This window comes from Leptidea sinapis, chromosome 43, assembly GCF_905404315.1.
Source record: "Leptidea sinapis chromosome 43, ilLepSina1.1, whole genome shotgun sequence".
NCBI lineage: Eukaryota > Metazoa > Arthropoda > Insecta > Lepidoptera > Pieridae > Leptidea > Leptidea sinapis.
In genome coordinates this window covers 8,615,681-8,635,294 of record NC_066307.1, presented here as the reverse complement: position 1 = coordinate 8,635,294, position 19,614 = coordinate 8,615,681, and the positions used below count along the sequence as shown (strand labels likewise).

Genomic DNA, 19,614 nt, shown 5'->3' with positions numbered 1-19,614 from the left:
GAAAAACTGTCAAAATAAAAGCGTAAGCAAACATAAAAAGGATTGATTTAATGAATGTAGTAGAACGCTAAAGAATACAGCTGATCGGAGATGATCAAGATCTTAATCTTCGATGAATACAGCCGCTCTTAGTTGCACGCAGCGACTTGTAGTGAAGTCTTGGCGGCTGTCGCGCCCTACTCAGTAGACCAAGATTTTTAGATAACAATTTGGCCTTCTGTGCCACTTGACCACGGGACATAACGTCGCTCAATTTATCGACGCCGAGTTTACCGATACATGGTCTGGCAGTAATCGCGAATGAAGGGAATACGACAAAAGGAGAATTTTTAGTGGTGAAAGCAGAAAGTAGAATGCTGAAGCTGCAGTGTTTTGAAGCGAACGATGTATTTATTTCACTTCTTCGTGGAAAATAGTAAGAAAGCCAATAAAAATAATAAGTGAATCTTTTGTGTTTTAAGAATATCAGATTTATGTTACTTGGTAACAAACATATTCAATTCTCTTTCTACTGAGTTGTTGATTTCTAAATGATAAAAAATATTTAGCTTACTATACTTTGCTATTCCCACGGAGCAACCATGTCTTGTAAACAGGTTCCCTTTATTATGCAGTTTGCCCATACTTACACCTTGCAAATGTACCCGGTTATCAACTTACAGCATGTAACCCGATGGAGACAGAAATTTCACTTTTAGAGAAACTAGCTTCTAATTATAGGTTAGACGTGCAAATAAATATAGAAGTATAATATATAGAATCCATTTCTTTGTAAGCTTGACGATGGAGTGCATATCATCACAGACATTGGTCTCTTTCCCGCCACAACTAAAATCATAGCTATAGGCTAACTGCTTACATACACACTGTGGCGATTGCATCCATATTAAGTTGGCAACCCAGATCACATAAGAGAGAGGGAGATAGATATAGACGCCAGACATTTGACAGTTGACAAAAAAGGACGCGAGTGGCGAAGACAGATGCTAACTTTTTACCCGCGAGTGTCATATATCTATATATAAAATTCTCATGTCACGGTGTGCGTGCAAATTTTGAGTGCATATTGGGTAGGTCTGAGAATCGGACAACATCTATTTTTCATCCCCCTAAATGTTAAGGGTGGTCCACACGATTTTTTTTTTTATTTTTTTTACATTTTTTTTAAAATTGTTTGATTATGAGTCAGCATTAAAAAATACATACAACTTCAAATTTTCATCTACGATCAACAGTTACTTTTGTATCGCGATTTTAATATCGGCCATTCAACGTTTGCTGGGACAGCTAGTCATCATATATTATCATCATTTAACTTGAATTATATAAATTATAACTAATAAGTCACGAAAATAAACTTTATTCACGAGTGCAAACGCAATAAACAAAAGTAAAGATCGAGTCGGTGGTTTAATTTACAAGCTCCCCGACACGACAACATCAAAATCCTTAATACTGCTCGTTCTATAGTTATCTGTGCAAAATGAAAATCTCTGACATTTTCCGACATCACATAATATCCGACGTACTTTGCAAAACTAGCTCATAAATCTATATATATATAAATGAATTGCTGTTCGTTAGTCTCGCTAAAACTCAAGAACGGCTGGACCGATTTGGAAAATTTAGGTCTTGAATTATTTATGGAAGTCCAGAGATGGTTTAAAAGGTGAATAAATAGGAAAATGCTCGGAACTAAATAAAAACAACAAATTTGTTTTTCCTTTGATGTGCCCATACATAATTTCTATGAGATAATTTATTGACGCACGGTTTGACAGTTCTGCTGTGAAACAATTTCATTACGACAGCAGGGTGCATATTTTACGAAGTAATTCTTGACATAATATTATTGACAAATTCATATAAAACATTATTTTATTTATTATATATAGAACAACGTCTGTCGGGTCAGCTCGTAATTAATAATTCTTTGGGCAGCTCTTTACGCGATAATTTGTTTCATTTGTAAATTTCAATTGCGAGTCAGGATCTTATTCGTTTTATGATTGCCGTCTCCATTTAGTTTAATACTATAATTTATCAAAGAACCCGTTGGTGTTGCTAACAACTCCTGCGCAATTATACGCTTCGGATTTATACAACTATTTATGAAAACTTAATGTATTATTTTCCTATTATACTAAAAATAAATATTGGTCTACAAAGTCTAGTCTCGTAAATTTATGACTGACTTTCTGAATTTACAAACCAATGATAACTTGATATGAACATCTAGATACCTACTAATTAATAGACATTTGTTCTCACTGACTCCTCACACCGAGGTAATAGTTAAGATTTAAGTCACATTTTAACAGTAACGCTGACTTTAACATAGACCGCGGAATGTATTGCAACATTGTATTCCATTGGCATAGTTAAAGTTAAAGTTAGAAATGGAAATATCAAGTCAAAATAGAATATTCATTTGAAACTTTTGACAGGTAGCTATTTAACATTAACAATAGCTTTAACCGGCGCGGATTGGACTTATACGGTTAGAGTTATGACGTCATCTAAAAATTGTCAAATGGCGCAACACAATTTTGCTTAACCGATACTTTCACATGTTTGTTATTGCTAAAGTTAGTTTATACATGCCTGCCTTAGTATAATTAATGTGTAGCTTTCACTCTTTTTTAAATTCAGCAGAAGTACAATCTGGGTTTGAAACACAAAATACGTGTCATCAAATAGTATAATAAACGCGTCTATTTTTGAAATATTATCTGATTGCGTTTTAAAAAATATACTTTCAATCATTGTGAATAATAATTATACAGATCCTTGAATACTAAAAAACCAACACAAAACTTAATATATCGCTAACCACCGAAAATAATATCTAGGAACTACACCATTGCTCCTGTTTATGGAGGCTTTGACGTCACAATGCGCTTCAACCAATAGCATTGCATTTCGATGTTTTATATTTCGCGCGTATTTATTGCACTTTTTTTTATTTAATATTTAATATTCAGCAAAAATTTAACCAGAAAAATCTATTTAAGATAATGACAATAATAATAAAGATTAACCCCCTTACTCATTATGGTCCGCTAACTTTAAACAGCCGCTAAGGAGTGTTATTTCTCAGTCTGACTTAGGTCAATAGAAGAAGACAGAGTGAGAATTAGCAATGCTTTAAGTTAGCAGACTATTATGAATAAGGGGGTAAAAAAATAACTTTGTTAATTGTTTCGATGAATATTTCTGCAACTAGACTCCCATTCCATGGCTTTCCAACGTTTCCAGAATGGCGATTGTATTCATGATCTTTGTGAATGATGGAGCCGGCGGCTACTGGTGGCTGGAGCACGCCACATGGAACGGATTGGCAGCAGGTGACCTGGTCTTCCCGGCTTTCCTCTGGATCATGGGGGTGTGTGTGCCGCTATCCGTTAAAAGTGCCTTCGCCAAGGGCATCCCAAGGTGGAAAATAGTTATACATATACTGCGGGTATGTCATTTTGAATATATTTTGCCTACTCTTGATTTCATTGCCTCTTCTTCGTAGCTTCTACAATTTATGGTTATGATTGAGAATCAAGATATATTTTACTAATATTGAGATTATAATTTTGACATTACACTTGTTTACACACACTGTTTTTTAAATTCTGCGCATCGTTTTTAAATGAATTGTGAAACTATAGGTACTTCGAGCCAAGTATTTTTACATAACTTAACAATTTTACAAAACAAACACAACCGTTATACCTTTTTTAATTATTTTTATCACCTATTTGAAGGTAACGTTACACAATCTTGACTTCTGACATACAACTTTCAATTAGAGTTCCATAGATCTTTCACTAACCGTGCGAATTACATAAGAACCCAAATGAGGTCAGCGATTAATTATTAAGTGATGTAAAATAATAAACAATAGCAATTTTTTTTATTTTTTATTAAATGTAAATTGATTAACACCGGAACTGCACTGCTTCACGCTTCAATGAAGACACAGCATGCTATATTGCTGCATTGAGAAACAACTTATCGCCGTAGCTAGTGAAATTACTGGGCAAATGAGACTTAACATCTTATGTCTCAAGGTGACGAGCGCAATTGTAGTGCCGCTCAGAATTTTGGGTTATTCAAGAATCCTGAGCGGCACTGCATTGTTATGGGTAAGGCGTAGCAATTACCATCAGCTGAACGTTCTGCTCGTCTCGTCCCTTATTTTCATTTAAAAAAACTTAATTATGATGCTAAAGCCGTAGACACTTTCCTCGAGGTTTTAGCCATTAAATTCGAAAATATATTATTTTATTTTAAATTTAGAACTCGAATGGTAGGAACGTTACATCGACCGAAGACTCAATAGCTTTATGATACGATATTGATTTATTTAAATCTCTCTCTGAGGTCGGTCCTTCGTGCCTGAGGATCGGGGTCAGCATTTACCAGTGGGAGGCTCCTTTGCACAGGACACCGGCTAGATTATGGGTGTGGTACCCATTTCTGCCGTGAAGGAGTAATTTGTAAACATTACTTTGTTTAGGTCTGGACGGCGCCGTAGCTAGTGAAATTACTGTGCAAATAAGACATCTTGTGTCTCAAGGTGACGAGCGCAGTTGTAGTTCCACTCAGAGTTCTTGGGGTTTTTCAAGAATCCTGAGCGGCACTGCATTGTAATGGGCAGGACGTATCAATTACCATCAGCTGAACGTCCTGCTCGTCTTGTCCCTAATTGTCATAAAAAAAAGATGATCTGCCTCCACCGGATCCTGTACAGCGCGTCTCTTATAACCGTTAAGAATTTGGGTGACGAGTATTTAATTTGGTCGTTCCATCTTGTGTGAGAACGACCGCCTGATACTTTGCTCCGGTATTTCCAACTACAATATGTTTTCAAAACTTTCGTCACTTTATGTCCATTCTACTTGATATTTTTGCACATATTATGAATAATGAATATCGTTGATAAAAGTTCTCTCGCTCGTGGTTGTCAGGTAGATTATTAGTGCAGATTTGTCTTACAATGTTTCCCATCTCTCTCTGTTAGAGGTCATTCAGGTACATACAGTCTATTGGAACGCCCACAGCAGATTTGATTTGGTTAGTCCATCGCATGTCCTTCGCACCGCACCTTCCGAGCGGTCTAGTGCTTCCAATTTACCCTGGACCACAATGGACTGGCTGCTCCGCCTATCGCGTATTGCATATTTATCTTTCTTGGAGTAAGTCATTAACATAACGGCTGAATAAATAAATGATTTAAATCAAACCAAAAAAATATCATTACACTCCAAAAAAGGCATTTTTTTATACTACAGCTCATTCGGAAGGCAGATTTCTTCAAGAAGAACGAGCAAGAAACTATGAGGTTGCTCTTTTCAAAACAGACTATCATATATAAATATATATTCTATATATATATATATATATTCTATTTCATATTTAACTATAATTACATTTATCAATGTGAGACAGACATGTAACATCTCAGTACCAAGGTTTATTTAGATCCTTAAATCGAGAATCGATCCAGATATTACTTCGAAATCGGTTTTTTCCAAATACTTTGTGAATTGTTGAGTGAATTTGCTTTTGCAAAGTCAGTAATAAGTTAAAATTCAGTTCACAGTCGTATCAATGTTTACAAGATGCAGGATACTTTCATTTTCATCACGTAACCTACTTGTGTATTCTGGGTTAGTGTGTACGTGGTATACGCAGTACCGGAGGTGTTACTGGGAGTGGGACATTACACATTCCACACTCGCGTGACCACACGTCTAACTCTCACCACTAGATTGATACCGCTCTGATTAAACCGATGTTATGGCTAATTACCACGTTACAATTATTATTATCTTAACTGGAGTTGTTTGTGGAGGGAGTTGTCATCGCCCATGAACATTTACAGGGGGCCAAAATTTATAACACATAGTTCTGAAACAAACCAGGGGCGTGCATATCATATAGGCAATTAGGCAGTGCCTACCTCGATATGAACCTAAATAAATATAGTGTTAAAATTAATTTAGTTTAATTTGGTTCCGTTATTTTATAACCAAACTTCTATTGAACCCCCACTTATAAATTTTCCTAAATACCTACGGTAAGCGATATCCAGGCTCAACTACGACTAGTTAGATTTACAGTGCCTACCTTACTAGAAAACCAATGCACGCCCCTGAACCAAACCCTATCTTTAAAAACAATGTGTGTGTATACTTATATACTTTGGCGTAACAAAACAATATTTGTAATAAAGAAGATATTAAATAAAACCAATGAAAATATTATTATACCGCGTCAAAAGATGTAAAAATTCAATAACTTAATATTATATATCTTAATATATATAAATTACGTGACACGTTGTTTGTCCGCGATGGACTCCTAAACTAATGAACGGATTTTAATGGGGATTACTTCATGGAGTGCAGTTTAGTCCAACTTGAGAGATAGGATAGTTTTTATTTCGATTAAGGATCCATAATTAGTTTTATTTCCAATATTTGTTTTTTATAAACATATTTTCTATGAGAGAATTTATTGACGCACGGTTACACAGTTCTGCTGTGAAACAATTTCATTATAGTTAACAGGGAGTTATGACGTCATTGAGTCATTGACAGGGAGCATATTTTATTTTTTTTTAATTTTTTTTTATTTGTTTATGATTCCTTACAGCTAACAAAATGAAAAGAGTATATTAAAAATTATACAGAATAGATACGCCAATTAAAAGGAATACTATTAACAGTACAATAAGTATGTGACAAAGTAGTTTAAGACAAAAACGAAAAATACTAGAAAAACTTACAAGAAAAAATTAAATAGAAAGAAAAGAAGAAATCGTATCCATATTGAGTAACTGAAACGGTGAGTAGGTTGTGTGGTGTGAGTAGTGTGAGTGAATGTGAGTAGTGTGAGTGAATGTGAGTGGTGTGAGTGAATGTGAGTGTTCGAATATAACGTTTGAATTACGATGTGAGACTAATAATTTATCCTGAATATACTGATGATTAACTCCTGCAATTTAAACAGTTTAATATCAGTTTTTTGAACCTCAGAGTTGATAAGTTGAAAATGTCGACGGAAGAAAATTTCTTATTATATAAGTCAGGAATTCGAAATAGAGGTGAATATTTAAGATACTTAGTAGAAGAAAAGGGAATGTTAAATAAATTAGTATGCCTAGTACGTAATGTTGGTACCTGGAATGATATTTTATTTAAGATATCTGGACAGTCAAATTTATTATGTAATATATCATAAAGGAGTAACATAACAATTACATCTCTTCTATCTTCCAAGGTATCGATTTTATGATAATTACAGGCTTCTTTGTAGTCAATAGGAATGAATTGAGATTTAAAATTGAATTTTTTTATAAATATCTTTTGTATTTTTTCAAGGCGGTCAATATAACATTGATATGTAGGCCTCCAGATAGGACTTGCGAATTCAAGGATGCTTCGCACGTAAGCATAATATAGCACTTTTAGGCACAAGATGTCATTGAAAGGTTCGCAAGTGCGAAGAATAAACCCTAGATTTTTATAAGCCTTCTGTGTTATTATTTCGATGTGGTTATTATGGGTTAGTTTGCTATCATGGATCACACCTAAATCCCTTATTTGAGTAATTTTTGGAATAATTTCGTTATTTAAAGTATAATCAAATTTTATGTTATTATGCTTTCGTGAAAATGTAATAATTTGACATTTAGCAATATTAACTGTTATTTTATTTATTTTATAATATTGTGACAGTCTATTTAAGTCATCTTGTAACATAAAGCAATCGTCTATTTGTGAAATCTTTTTATAAATCTTTTTGTCGTCGGCATACAGCAAGAAGTTTGAACTAGCAAAACAATTACTGATGTCATATAAATATATATTGTATAACAAAGGACCCAGGTGCGATCCCTGAGGTACACCAGAAGTCACCTCAACAAAGTCTGATCTAAAACCACCGAGGACGACGGCCTGACAGCGATTTCTTATATACGATTCTGTCTATCTAAGAAGGTTCCCTCTGATTCCAACTGCGTAAAGCTTCTTTAATAGTATACTGTGGTTAACTCTATCAAAAGCCTTTTCAAAATCTGTGTATATTACATCTATTTGTGATCTATCATTCATGTCGCACTTAACGGTATGAGTGAACTCAAGCAAGTTAGTAAGGACACTACGAGATTTAATAAAACCGTGTTGGTTGATAGGGATGCATTGTAGGCAATTTCTATAAATATGATCATATACAATTTTTTCTAACATTTTACCAAATATATTCAAAATGGAGATACCTCTATAGTTACTAATATTTGTTTTTGATTCCTTTTTATGTATTGGTACTATTCGGGCTTCCTTCCAACATCTAGGGAAGGTCCCTTCATTAATGGAGCGCTTAAAGAGTGTTAGTAGCGGAGGTAATAGGCCCGATTCACATTTCTTTATAAAAATAGCTGGTATACCGTCAGTAGCGGCGCCCTTCCGGATATCCAATTTACTAAACAACCTCCTAAGTATTCTTTCATCGATCTCAATTGTGTGAACATTTTCGGAAATATTTGATTCCTCGTTCAGGGTCTCATCATTTAGGTCACTAGGCTGGAATACACTTTGAAAGTATTCCTTAAATGCATTGCAGATATCATGTCCGTTCGTAAGTAAACTACTTCCGTAGTACATGTTGTGAGGAATACCAGAATCAGTGCGTTTATTTTTAATAAATTTCCAGAATTCTTTAGGCGAAGTTTTGATATTACTCTGACAACGATTCAGATATTTTGTATATGATTCGATTTGCAACCTCTTTACTCGGGCTCTCAGCAAGGAGAACATGGCATAGTCTCCTGGATTTTTAAACTTTTTCCACCTAGTGTGAACTTTGTACTTCTCTTTTATTGAATTAATTAGAGCTGGAGTATACCATTTCGGGTATTGATGACGTGAGGAGATTTTTATAACAGGTATATGAGATTCTATGAGCGAATGAATAATTCTGTAAAAATTATCCACGGCATCTTCAACGGAGCCATTTAGGATGTCGGACCAGTTTGTATTTTTTAATTTTAAATTTATCGTCTCATAGTCACCCTTAAAAAATTTCTTTATCACGCAAAAATGTGGTTGTAGGGCTTTCATAAAAAGGTCTTTTACGACGATAACCAGGGGACTATGAAAGTGGTCAATATTTACAAGTGAATCGCTACATATGTTACACTGTAAGTAAATATTTGATAAGACAAGATCAAGAATGTTACCACAGCTATTTTTGTTGAAATTATATTGTTTTAATCCCATCAGATTGTAAGTATTTAGTAAACTCAATGCCGATTCTAATAATTCTGACTTACAGTATTTTGTAATGCTGTAACTATTATCATTACCATACCATGAAATGAAAGAAAAATTAAAATCTCCTATTATGATGAGAAAATTATCATTCGAATGTTTATCGTAAAATGATATTAGGGTCTTATTAAAGTTACGTAATTCGCATCCGAGTTAGGGGGGATGTATGCCTTGTCACTACGTAGCGAGCGATTGCTTAAATATACCCTTCGGAATAGTTAGCCATATACATTCTACTTGCTCGCAGTTTGAGTCCTGTGAAATAAACGCAGCAAGTAATTTCTTAATACATATCTATATTATTATAAAGTGAGTGTAATTTCGTGCGTAACCCGCGAGTATTTTGATAATAAATTTTGAGATTATTTAAATCCATCATAAAGAAACCTAATTATTATGAAGTAAAAATATTTAAAATATAAGGAAATGTCAAAAAGAACACGATTACGCAATATAATGTAAATACAATTACATAATTTCTAATATAAAAATTTGTTGCAATAAAAAGCAATTGATAACTTATTAAATGCATAACATGGCTAAAAACAATAACAGATAAGAGGGTAGATATTGTTACTAAAAATTGTACGGCAGTGATGTGAGTACTGAGTGTCAGAGGTTTTAAACAATTTAAGTTTTTATTTCTTAAGATTAATAATAATGTGTAAGTGTGAATGAATATAATTAGTTTGATTTTTTTTGAGTGGTAAAAGTGTGTGTCATGAATATGTGTATGTGTGTGATGAATATACGTATTTCTGGTACAATGAACTCTAATAATAAAAATGGTAACTGAGCATTAAACCTGCGAAGTGTCTAAAAAAATCGTTCAATTCCTCTTCTGACCTGATCGCCTTGGGTGGACATTTTTCATTGCGACGTAAATAAATTACGCAGTTCTTCACCCAAACAAATTTGATATTACGTTTCTTAGCTCTTAGTTAGCACTTATTAAGGAGCATCTTATTAGCAACTGTGAGGTGTTCGTTGATGAAGATTTTCATGGAATTGTCATCAAAGCCAAGATCACGTGAGGTTATCCCTTTTAGTTTATTATGCTTTTTGAAGTTAGCTAGGAGTTCATCTTTACCTCTCTTATCCTTAAGTTTAGCCACAATTTTCCTTGGGTGTCCTGTTTCTGACGAATTGAGTGAACACTTGTTATAAATTCAATGTCGTCTCTTCTAAGGTCGGAACCAATAGCCGTAGCTAAGAGGAGAAGTAATTCAACCAAATTTTTTTTTTTCGATTTCTCCGGTATGCCAACTAACTCAATATTTAAGAAGCGGGATTTTTGCTGCTCGCGTTTGTTTTCTAAATCAAATGCAGCAATATTTTTTTGAAGATTAGAGATAGCAGCATCTTTCTTCGCAAGTTCAGTATCATAACTTTTTAATCTATTCTCGACGTTGAGAATCTGGGACTTAACCCGGTCGAGTTCTTGACTTAGAGATTCAACAACAGAGAGTTTTGTATCAATATCTGCCAGACAAAATAATTCTTGGACCACGTCTGTCGGGTCAGCTATCCTACTAATATTATAAATGTGAAAGTTTGTATGTCTGGATGTATGTTTGAACTTCTTTAACGCAAAATCTACTGAATAGATTTTGATAAAACTTTACAACAATATAGCTTACACACCAGAATAACAAATAGGCTATAATTTATAAAACTATAGTGTGAATTATACAAAATATAAAAGAAGTGTGATTGTTGAATGAGTCTAATGATTACAACTAGCGCCATCTCTTATCAACTAGCAAGCAAAAGATCAATACAATTTATATGGCAAAACAACGTTTGCCGGGTCAGCTAGTATTAAATAAAGCATGAAGCAAATGAAAAAAAATTCTCACCACAATATTTCGTGGCATTCACAATACATTGAAAGTTTTAGATAAAGTGTCATCTACCTAACCTATGCCATCATTAAAATGTAAGCATGTATGTAATGTAACAAAGAATTTTATACGAATAGTTAATTAGTTACTAAACCACAGCTCAGGTACCGCTACCCAAAAATCTTTTTTATTTAAAAAAATTCATTTATAACTAATATGACAATAATATTACATATACATACTTTTAAAATATCGTTGTACCTAATACTATTAAAGTTAATCGTCATCTAAGATATTACATAATAAAATAATAAGTATTGTAACTTCAATAAATTTTATTCTACCACATAATTTAGTCTGAAGTATTATATAAATGTTCATGTTGACCAGGGCATCGAACATAGACCGAGTATAGTAACTAGACTAATTGATAGCTTCCGTGTCACTCACACGAGAAAAAGAAAAACGCTTGCGAGTCTTAAGTAAAGAAATGAGATAGAGTGATTAGATTTTTGTTTCGCCATGCGTGCCGGTTTTTTCAAGGTCAGCACACTCGGTGTGCTAAACAAACTTGACAGCGCTGCACAGATATTTTGTTTACTTTTATTTGCGTCTATAAAAATAAGCTATTATTGTTGTGAAACGTGTGAAATATCCACTATTTATTCAACATCAGTGACAATTTTAAGTAGAATCGAAGGAAATATTGCGCGATGTTGTGTTTTACGATGTAAAAGTGATAGTGAAAGAACCCTTGTGTTATATTATATACCTATATAATATATATAGGATATTATCGGTCTCATGTTGGCCAAACTGTATGCGCGCGCATCGATCACTCTGATAGTTTTTCCCTAACGCGCCAAAAGAAGTATAATTTCAATAAAATAGGTTGGTAATAATGATGGTCCTTTTGCAGCGTTCTGTGATGATGTTCATACTGGGCGTGTCCCTGAACACAATCTACGGCTCCAACATACTGACCGAGATCCGAGTATTCGGAGTGCTGCAGAGACTGGCGGTGGCTTATCTGATAGCTGCCGGGTTCTACGCTTTGACAGCTCCTAAATACTACACGCCACCCAGGGTAAGTTGACAACGGTTACACAGTACAGAGTAATAGGACAGTAGCGTAACTCAGCTGTGTCCTTAAAAATTTTCAACGTCTGGGCGGAGCGCTAGGGTTGGTGCATACAAAACTATTGACGACAAGATGGACGGTGCGGCGCGGTGCAGCTAAATTAAATCAGACAACGACTAGTGTCGGTGGCGTACGTCGTGGCATTCAATAGTTTTGTCTTCCCAAGATTGCTTAGCGGCTGTGTAAATCTTGCGTAAGTGTGTGTGCGTCGATTCGGGCGCTCTTGTATGAAGTAAGAAGTTAAAGTACTGTTCTATTACTGTATTGTGACTGTAACTCGTGTCAATAAGGAACTATAATGACAACGGCATCCACAATCTGACAAAGTCAAATAAACGTTATTCGATTAGGCTCAAGCAGAGCGTTTTTGAATCGTCACGTCTTTTAAATAACTGAATCTACCGGGTTCGAATAGAAGAAGAAGAAAAAGAAGAGTTCGTGATAAGAACACACAAGAAACTCGTGGCCGTTGAGTTTCATTCTTCTTCTTTTAAATCAAAAAGAGTATATTAGAATGGCTGTTATAAACAATAACAAGGTAGTTTGTAAGTTGCTGCACCCAATACGTAAATCGTGTTCAAAGCTATAAGCGTTTTTAATATCAAATATTTCATAAAAGTAATAAAGAAAAAACTTTATAAATATAACGTTTCGTATATTGGATGCCAACCTTTGTATTATTTTTTAGAATAAGGTTTCAATTGATACTTTTTTAATAAGAAAATTATCACAAATAGGCGCACCCCTATCACTCCTATACGTCCTATTAACACTTATAAATATCGTATAATGAGTACTTATTTGTGCGGAATTGTTGACCCTACGATTTTTTTGTTAAACAATATACAATCGACCACACTAAATATAGATTAAGGATTAGTCTCCGGTGCAACAATAGGTTCTTTATTGCGGCAACTATTAGATCCTTGTGTGCGTGATTTACTGACACTCATTGGCATCTTTCAAATATTTGTAACATATTATGCTTCGTATTATTTTACATTGAAATTAATAAAATACAAAATAATTAATGATGATATGCAATCCCAGTGGTTTTCTTGTTTCTTGTAGTATTATCTTAACAAAGATTTACTACGCAACCCGGTATTTTAGTTTCAATTATTAGCAAAGTTTAACAGAACATGTGGCACGTCAACGTCATACGTTGTTTGAGACTGGCTCGAGTACGCCCACTTGAGCGGAATAAAACTTGCCTCACTTTGCGACTACGCCTGCGGTTTCTAGTTGGAGCGCAGCGGAGACTAAACCTTAATCTAAGATAAATACCAAATTATTGTCAAAGAATATCTTAATATAATTGACGACGTACAAGTTCCGTTATTGCGACTCCCCGAACATCGAACCCGAGCCCGCACAAAATATGATATGCATCAAACAAGATTCTCACGAAACTGGTTGGTCGACTTAATGCAGTCATTATTCTTTCATATTTTCGTGTTCTAGTTCGGTACAATGCGATATAATCAAAATCAAAAGTGATTGATTCACATAATATGTCATTTACGACCAGTAACCTCTTCGGATGACGTATTTGGTGTGGTACAAAGAGGATGTCAATACTACGTACTAAGAGGCGGGCTACCTGAGTAAAAATAGAAATTTAGTTTTTTTTATACTAAATGGCTCCGTCGACTGAATGTCGACGATTCGGTTAACGTCAAGGTGGAGATTTTTTATTTTATTTTTGCTGAATGAGGTATAAAAAGAGCTGATTAAAAGGTAGAAATTTAGTTTAGTGTGAAACGTGCAGTGACTTTGACATAAGTTTGAAATAGTAGTATTCACAGTATAGCGATTGGCGACGAAGTATAATCCGGCAAAGTTTGAAAGCGGACTTAAGAGGTAGTCGATTTCCACTATCTCCGTTTTTTACAAGATTATAGCCGTCATCTGTCAATCTGTCAACGACTGCACGTTTCATACAATCGAGTGATTCGCTTGTTTCTTACAGAGTTTCGCTAGGCTGTTGTATTTTGACTCTCAACTTTGTTTTGTTGAGGTTAATATGGAATGATATTAGGGGTGATCCTTGTTCGGTACAAAATGTATTTATTGACTACAATATGGTGAAGAACATTCTTTTTTGTTATTTAATTGAGTTCTCGTGACAGGAGTCGGTAAAATATGATCGAGGGAGGCGATGATGATGAGGCGTCATGCTCGTGAACGGGCGCTACTTGTGATGGCAAGATGATTTTGTTACCAGAAACTCTACTTCATATTCTTAAAAATAAAGTTATTATTTACCTATATTTTTTATTATTGCTTATAAAATGCTTCAAAATACCTTTATTAATCTACGATGTGAAATCGAAAGCGAAAATGCACACACATTATTGAGTAAATAACCCTTGTTTTTACTTACCTATTAATTTACATTTACTATTTTTGAATACTCGTGTAAGATATTGAGTACCTATTTGACGTGTGAGTGCTTTTGTTGGATCAGTATTCATATATTGTAATTGAAATCACATGTAAAACCATGAGCTGTAAATGTTGAGTTTAAAGAGTGGCAATGAGTTTCTTGCCACTTCTTCTCATTAAAGGTCAACCTTTTCCGATGTGGTGGCTTACCACTTTTACATTTATGTAAAAAGAAAAAAAAGCCTTTACTTAAGTGATTTTGATTTGTTGTGACCAAACTTTCAGCCAGTATCAGCTGTGAAAGCGGGATTACTGGTCCGGGAGAAAATAGTTTTAAGGACTTTTGTTGTATATTGAGTAGCTATAGATCTATAGGGAATAACTATTTATTTACCTCTTAATAAAAACCCATCATGCAATGAGAGTTCACGTTGAAACAACTATACGACTTCTACAATAGTGATATATTATTATCTAGTATGTCTGTTTGGCAGGGAGCGTGTGGCCAAGCTCTGAAAGACGTCCTGTCTTGCATGTGGTGCTGGGTCCTGGCAGGGTTACTGATCGCACTCCACACCGCTGTCACCTTCATCGTGCACCATCCTGACTGTCCACCGTAAGTACACATCACTTAATCAGCACATCAAAATAATGATGAGACACTATATATGACATTACACACTTGTTTAAAGTTTTAATTGAAGTAACAACTTCCTTAGACGCGTTGGCCACTTTTGCGAAAATAACTAATAAAAGTCCTACTTATATCTTCCCTTTCTTGGCATGCGTTCGTGCAGAATGGGATGTCGCTATGCCTGTCAGGCTTGCCCTGCATGTTTCAGTGTGACAAATCTACCTGTTATCCCTACTTAAACATTTTATTGAGAAAACCTTTAGTTGCATATGCAACGGGCAACTACTATTTGTATAATATATGATATGACATAGAGCCCGAACCTCACAAGATGGACTGTCGATCTGGTCAAGATCGCCTGCTAATACAACCAATATGTTGGACGAGGGCAGCGCAAGACCTATAGTCATGGCGATCTTTGGGAGAGGCCTTTGTTCAGCAGTGGACGTCTTCCGTCTGAAATGATGACATAGAGCTAACAGCATAAACATTATTTGGAAGAAAAATGCAATTCTACAGTCTATCGGCCTTACAAATAAACTTGGTATAAAGTTATAACTAAGCATAAACAAAGAATATGCAAAATGTTTACAATATCGTTGACAATACTGTCAATTCAATGATAATTCTGAAGTTTTCCAAATGTGAAGCAGCCTTGCAAATAAAGGCGGGAAACGTCCGAATCAACCAATCGTAAGCAAAATGTCTATTTGTAAACATTTTACATATTCTTGGTTTATGAGTAGTTATAACTTTATGCCAAAAAAAATACTTGACTTAAAGGTCTTAGTTATCAGGTCATAAAATCCCAAAAAAAAAATTATAACTTTATGCCAATTTTATTTGTAAGGCCGTACTATGTCTTTTCTTTTTAGCGTCACCACACCATCACTCATTAGACCAAAGAGTATAATAATATATAGATTAGACATTCAACATAAATTTGAAAATTTAGGTAATCAAAATGTTTCGTTTCTTATTTTGGTATATATTATGAGTTAAGGTACATAAGTATTTAGATTTTTTAACCGACTTCAAAAAAGGAGGAGGTTCTCAATTCGTTGGTATTTTTTTTTAATGTTTGTGTTACCTCAAAACTTTCGACTGGGTGAAACGATTTTGATAATTCTTTTTTTTTGAAAGCTGGTGCTTCCCGTGTGGTCCCATTGTAATTTGGTCCAGATCTGACAATGGCAACCATGAGAAAAATCATAAAAGTCTTAAATTTGCTATACATACGTATAGCAAATTGGATGATAAATTTACAAATATCGCGACAACCGATTTCGATGATTCTTTTTTATTGGAAAGGATATACTTCAAAGATAGTTTGGGGAGAGTTTGGTTGGGTTCTGATTAGTAATTTCACAGAGTACCTTTGTATGTAGTTGTAATATAATTTGACACGCGTCATATATAGCATTTTGCTGCACTATGATTATGGCCGTTTTCAATAACCTATCTACCCTTAGTTTAACTTACGGATACATTGCTGTCACCGTTTAATGACAAGATCTTATCTATTCATAGTTTTGTCCAATATAGATATAGTCCAATGCTATCTGTCAATAGGTTATTGAAATGTTAGTAAGCGTAAAAGGATAGATTTGTCCACTTCTGTAAGTCGTTTTGTATTGCGTTGCGACTCTGTAGGTCTACTCGCAAAATCGACAACGATATATTCGGAACGATACGAAAATAACACGAATATATAGCCTAGAAGGTGTCGTTGAGATTATCGTAAGAGTGACGTTTGATTGTTTGTCGAATTCGAATATTAGTCTCTGACATTATGAGTAGGGTTAGACTGATAATTTCGAATAATGTTTCGTTCGTTCAATCATCGTTTCGACATTGAATACGATGTAACTAAGAGTAGGATTCGACACGACTAACACAATATATCGAATATCGATTTTAGGAGTAGGCCCCCCTGATCAAACTGTCACTGCTGTGTACAGATAATCCGCATAATATTAACAAGCGGTACGTAGACTGGTAAAGCACAATAATAGTATTAAGTTTCAATTATATTACAGCGGATACCTAGGCCCTGGTGGTAAACATGACGACTGGGTGGCCCCAGAGTGTAGTGGCGGCGCTGCTGGGTATATAGACAGACTCTTGCTGGGTGATTCGCATCTTTACCAGAACAGCGACGCGAGGAGAGTGTACGGTGGTTCTATCACGGACCCAGAAGGCTTATTAGGTATGTTGTAATAATTATAATTATATGGTACTAGTAGGTGCGTACTTACATTATTCACGCAGGGGAAAATATTTACGTTGCGTTGCGTTCAGTTACATTTTTTTATGACAATAAGGGGCGAGATGAGCAGGACGTTCAGCTGATGGTAATTCAGTGCCCTTCAAGATTCTTGAAAAACCTAAAAATTCTGAGCGGCACTACAATTGCGCTCGTCACCTTGAGACATAAGATGTTAAGTATCATATGCCCAGTAACTTCACTTGCTACGGCGCCCTTCAGGCCGAAACACAGTATTGTTTACACATTACTGCTTCACGGCAGAAATAGGCGCCGTTGTGGTACCCATAACCTGGCCGGCATCCTGTGCAAAGGAGCCTCCCACTGTATGTAGTTGTACAATCGAGTTGAAGAATAGCGGTTTCTTATACTTTGCTTAGACTTTACTTACGTAAAAATTAGCTGAGTGTGATAAAACGCAAACTTGACTTTAACATTGGGCTGACCTTAAGCTCAGCATAATTTCAGCTGTCAAATGACTATAAAAACGAAATATAAAAAAAATATAACAATAAAAATAACTACATAACTATAAAAATAAAAATCAAAGATCACGCTAAGCTTACATTATTTTTATAGTTAATTAGTTAATTGCATAGTATTAGATATGGTATATTGCTGTAGGGCAATGGAGCCCATATAAAAACAATCTTTGCGCTGCAGAAGAGAAACTATTCGCGCTATTTTTAACCTAGGTCCTAAAAAACATTGAGCCCAAATTTAAAAAAATAATAACTTTTTGATCGTTGTCTCTTAATATATTATTGATAATGTTATATACGAAGGTACATCAGCGTTTTTTTTTTTAAATTCATAATAATCATAATGTTTACACCAGGAATAAACATCTCGGCTAAGTCGAGTTAGCAAGTCTTTTGCAGGGCGATGTAAGTATAGGTATCCTTTTACAACTAGCTCCCAGAAAATGTTCAAAATAAATGTATTACGAAATTTAAAAGAATTAAAAAAATGTACGAGTACCACAGATTATAGCGACCGCCGTTTTTCAGGCTTTTTGATTCGCTTTTATTAGCTTCATACGTATGTTAGTATGTAACGGAATCTTCGAATATGATTTTAACCCCCTACAAAACGTCGGATTAACTACGAATTTTGGCATACTTATTAAGGAGCGATGAAAATTCAATATAACAAAAAAAAAACTAAAAAAATACGCGCTTTTTTTTACAATAAAATCATTTTTTCTTACACTATTTTCAATTCAAATTTATTAAGATTTATTTTCTATTTTTAATGGGATTTTCTATAAAAACGTATTTTTTATACTTTTATTTATTTTTTTAAATTATTAATTTGATTGTATCGAAATTTTATAAAAATATATATTATATTTACTTATAAGATCTGAGGCATACTTTTTCGAATGTGTGGTTTTAACGTTCAATAACTGGTTTTAAATTATCTTTTAAGTAAAAATATTTGTATTACTTAATTGCAGGTTGCATAACGTCTGTAGTGCAGACTCTGTTCGGCGTGCAGGCGGGCGCCACAGTTTTGCTACAGAGGTCGCACAAGGCTCGAGTTTCGCGGTGGCTGGCGTGGGCACTTGTGTTCGCACTAGCCGGGGCACTCTTGGCCGGGTTCTCACGCGAGCACGGAGTCATTCCCGTCAACAAGAACTTGTGGTGAGACATGCTGACGTGTACTGATGTCAAACTCCCGCATCCATTAACTATTAGCGCGTTGGGAACTGTTACTAAGCAACTGCTACTAAGCAACAATCTAAACAAGGCATTAAAAACTAGTAGTTTTGTGTTATTGTAATGTTTTAATATTTTTGACAATTAATAAATTAATGAATGGACAAGCTTTGTAAAAAAATAGTTTATTTTTGTAAGTTCAATACTTACGAAACCACTGTTTTCTGAGTGATATCACAACGGCGCCTATTTCTGTCGTGAACCAGTAATGTGTTAGCATTACTGTGTTTCGGTCAGAAGGGCGCTGTAGCTAGTGAAATTACTGGGCAAATAAGACCTAACATCTTATCACCA

The 19,614-nt window shown here is 34.8% G+C and overlaps 2 protein-coding genes across 4 annotated transcripts in view; one reads left to right on the top strand and one right to left on the bottom strand.

Moving 5' to 3' along the window:
* LOC126976967 (protein FAM50 homolog) overlaps positions 1 to 19,614 on the bottom strand; it is a 278,663-nt gene that overhangs the window by 239,866 nt on the left and 19,183 nt on the right. The window lies entirely within an intron of this gene.
* LOC126976959 (heparan-alpha-glucosaminide N-acetyltransferase) overlaps positions 1 to 19,614 on the top strand; it is a 54,283-nt gene that overhangs the window by 31,110 nt on the left and 3,559 nt on the right. For 2 of the 3 annotated variants that reach the window (XR_007732055.1, XM_050825573.1), the window contains exons 5-9: positions 3,259 to 3,463; positions 12,090 to 12,257; positions 15,194 to 15,315; positions 17,373 to 17,542; positions 19,059 to 19,245. Coding sequence is in view for 2 of the 3 variants with exons in the window: in XM_050825573.1 (XP_050681530.1) it covers positions 3,259 to 3,463; positions 12,090 to 12,257; positions 15,194 to 15,315; positions 17,373 to 17,542; positions 19,059 to 19,245 (852 nt within the window). In the remaining variant the exon portion in view is untranslated. The remainder of the gene's footprint in view (positions 1 to 3,258; positions 3,464 to 12,089; positions 12,258 to 15,193; positions 15,316 to 17,372; positions 17,543 to 19,058; positions 19,246 to 19,614) is intronic. The other variant, XM_050825574.1, reaches the window with a different exon arrangement.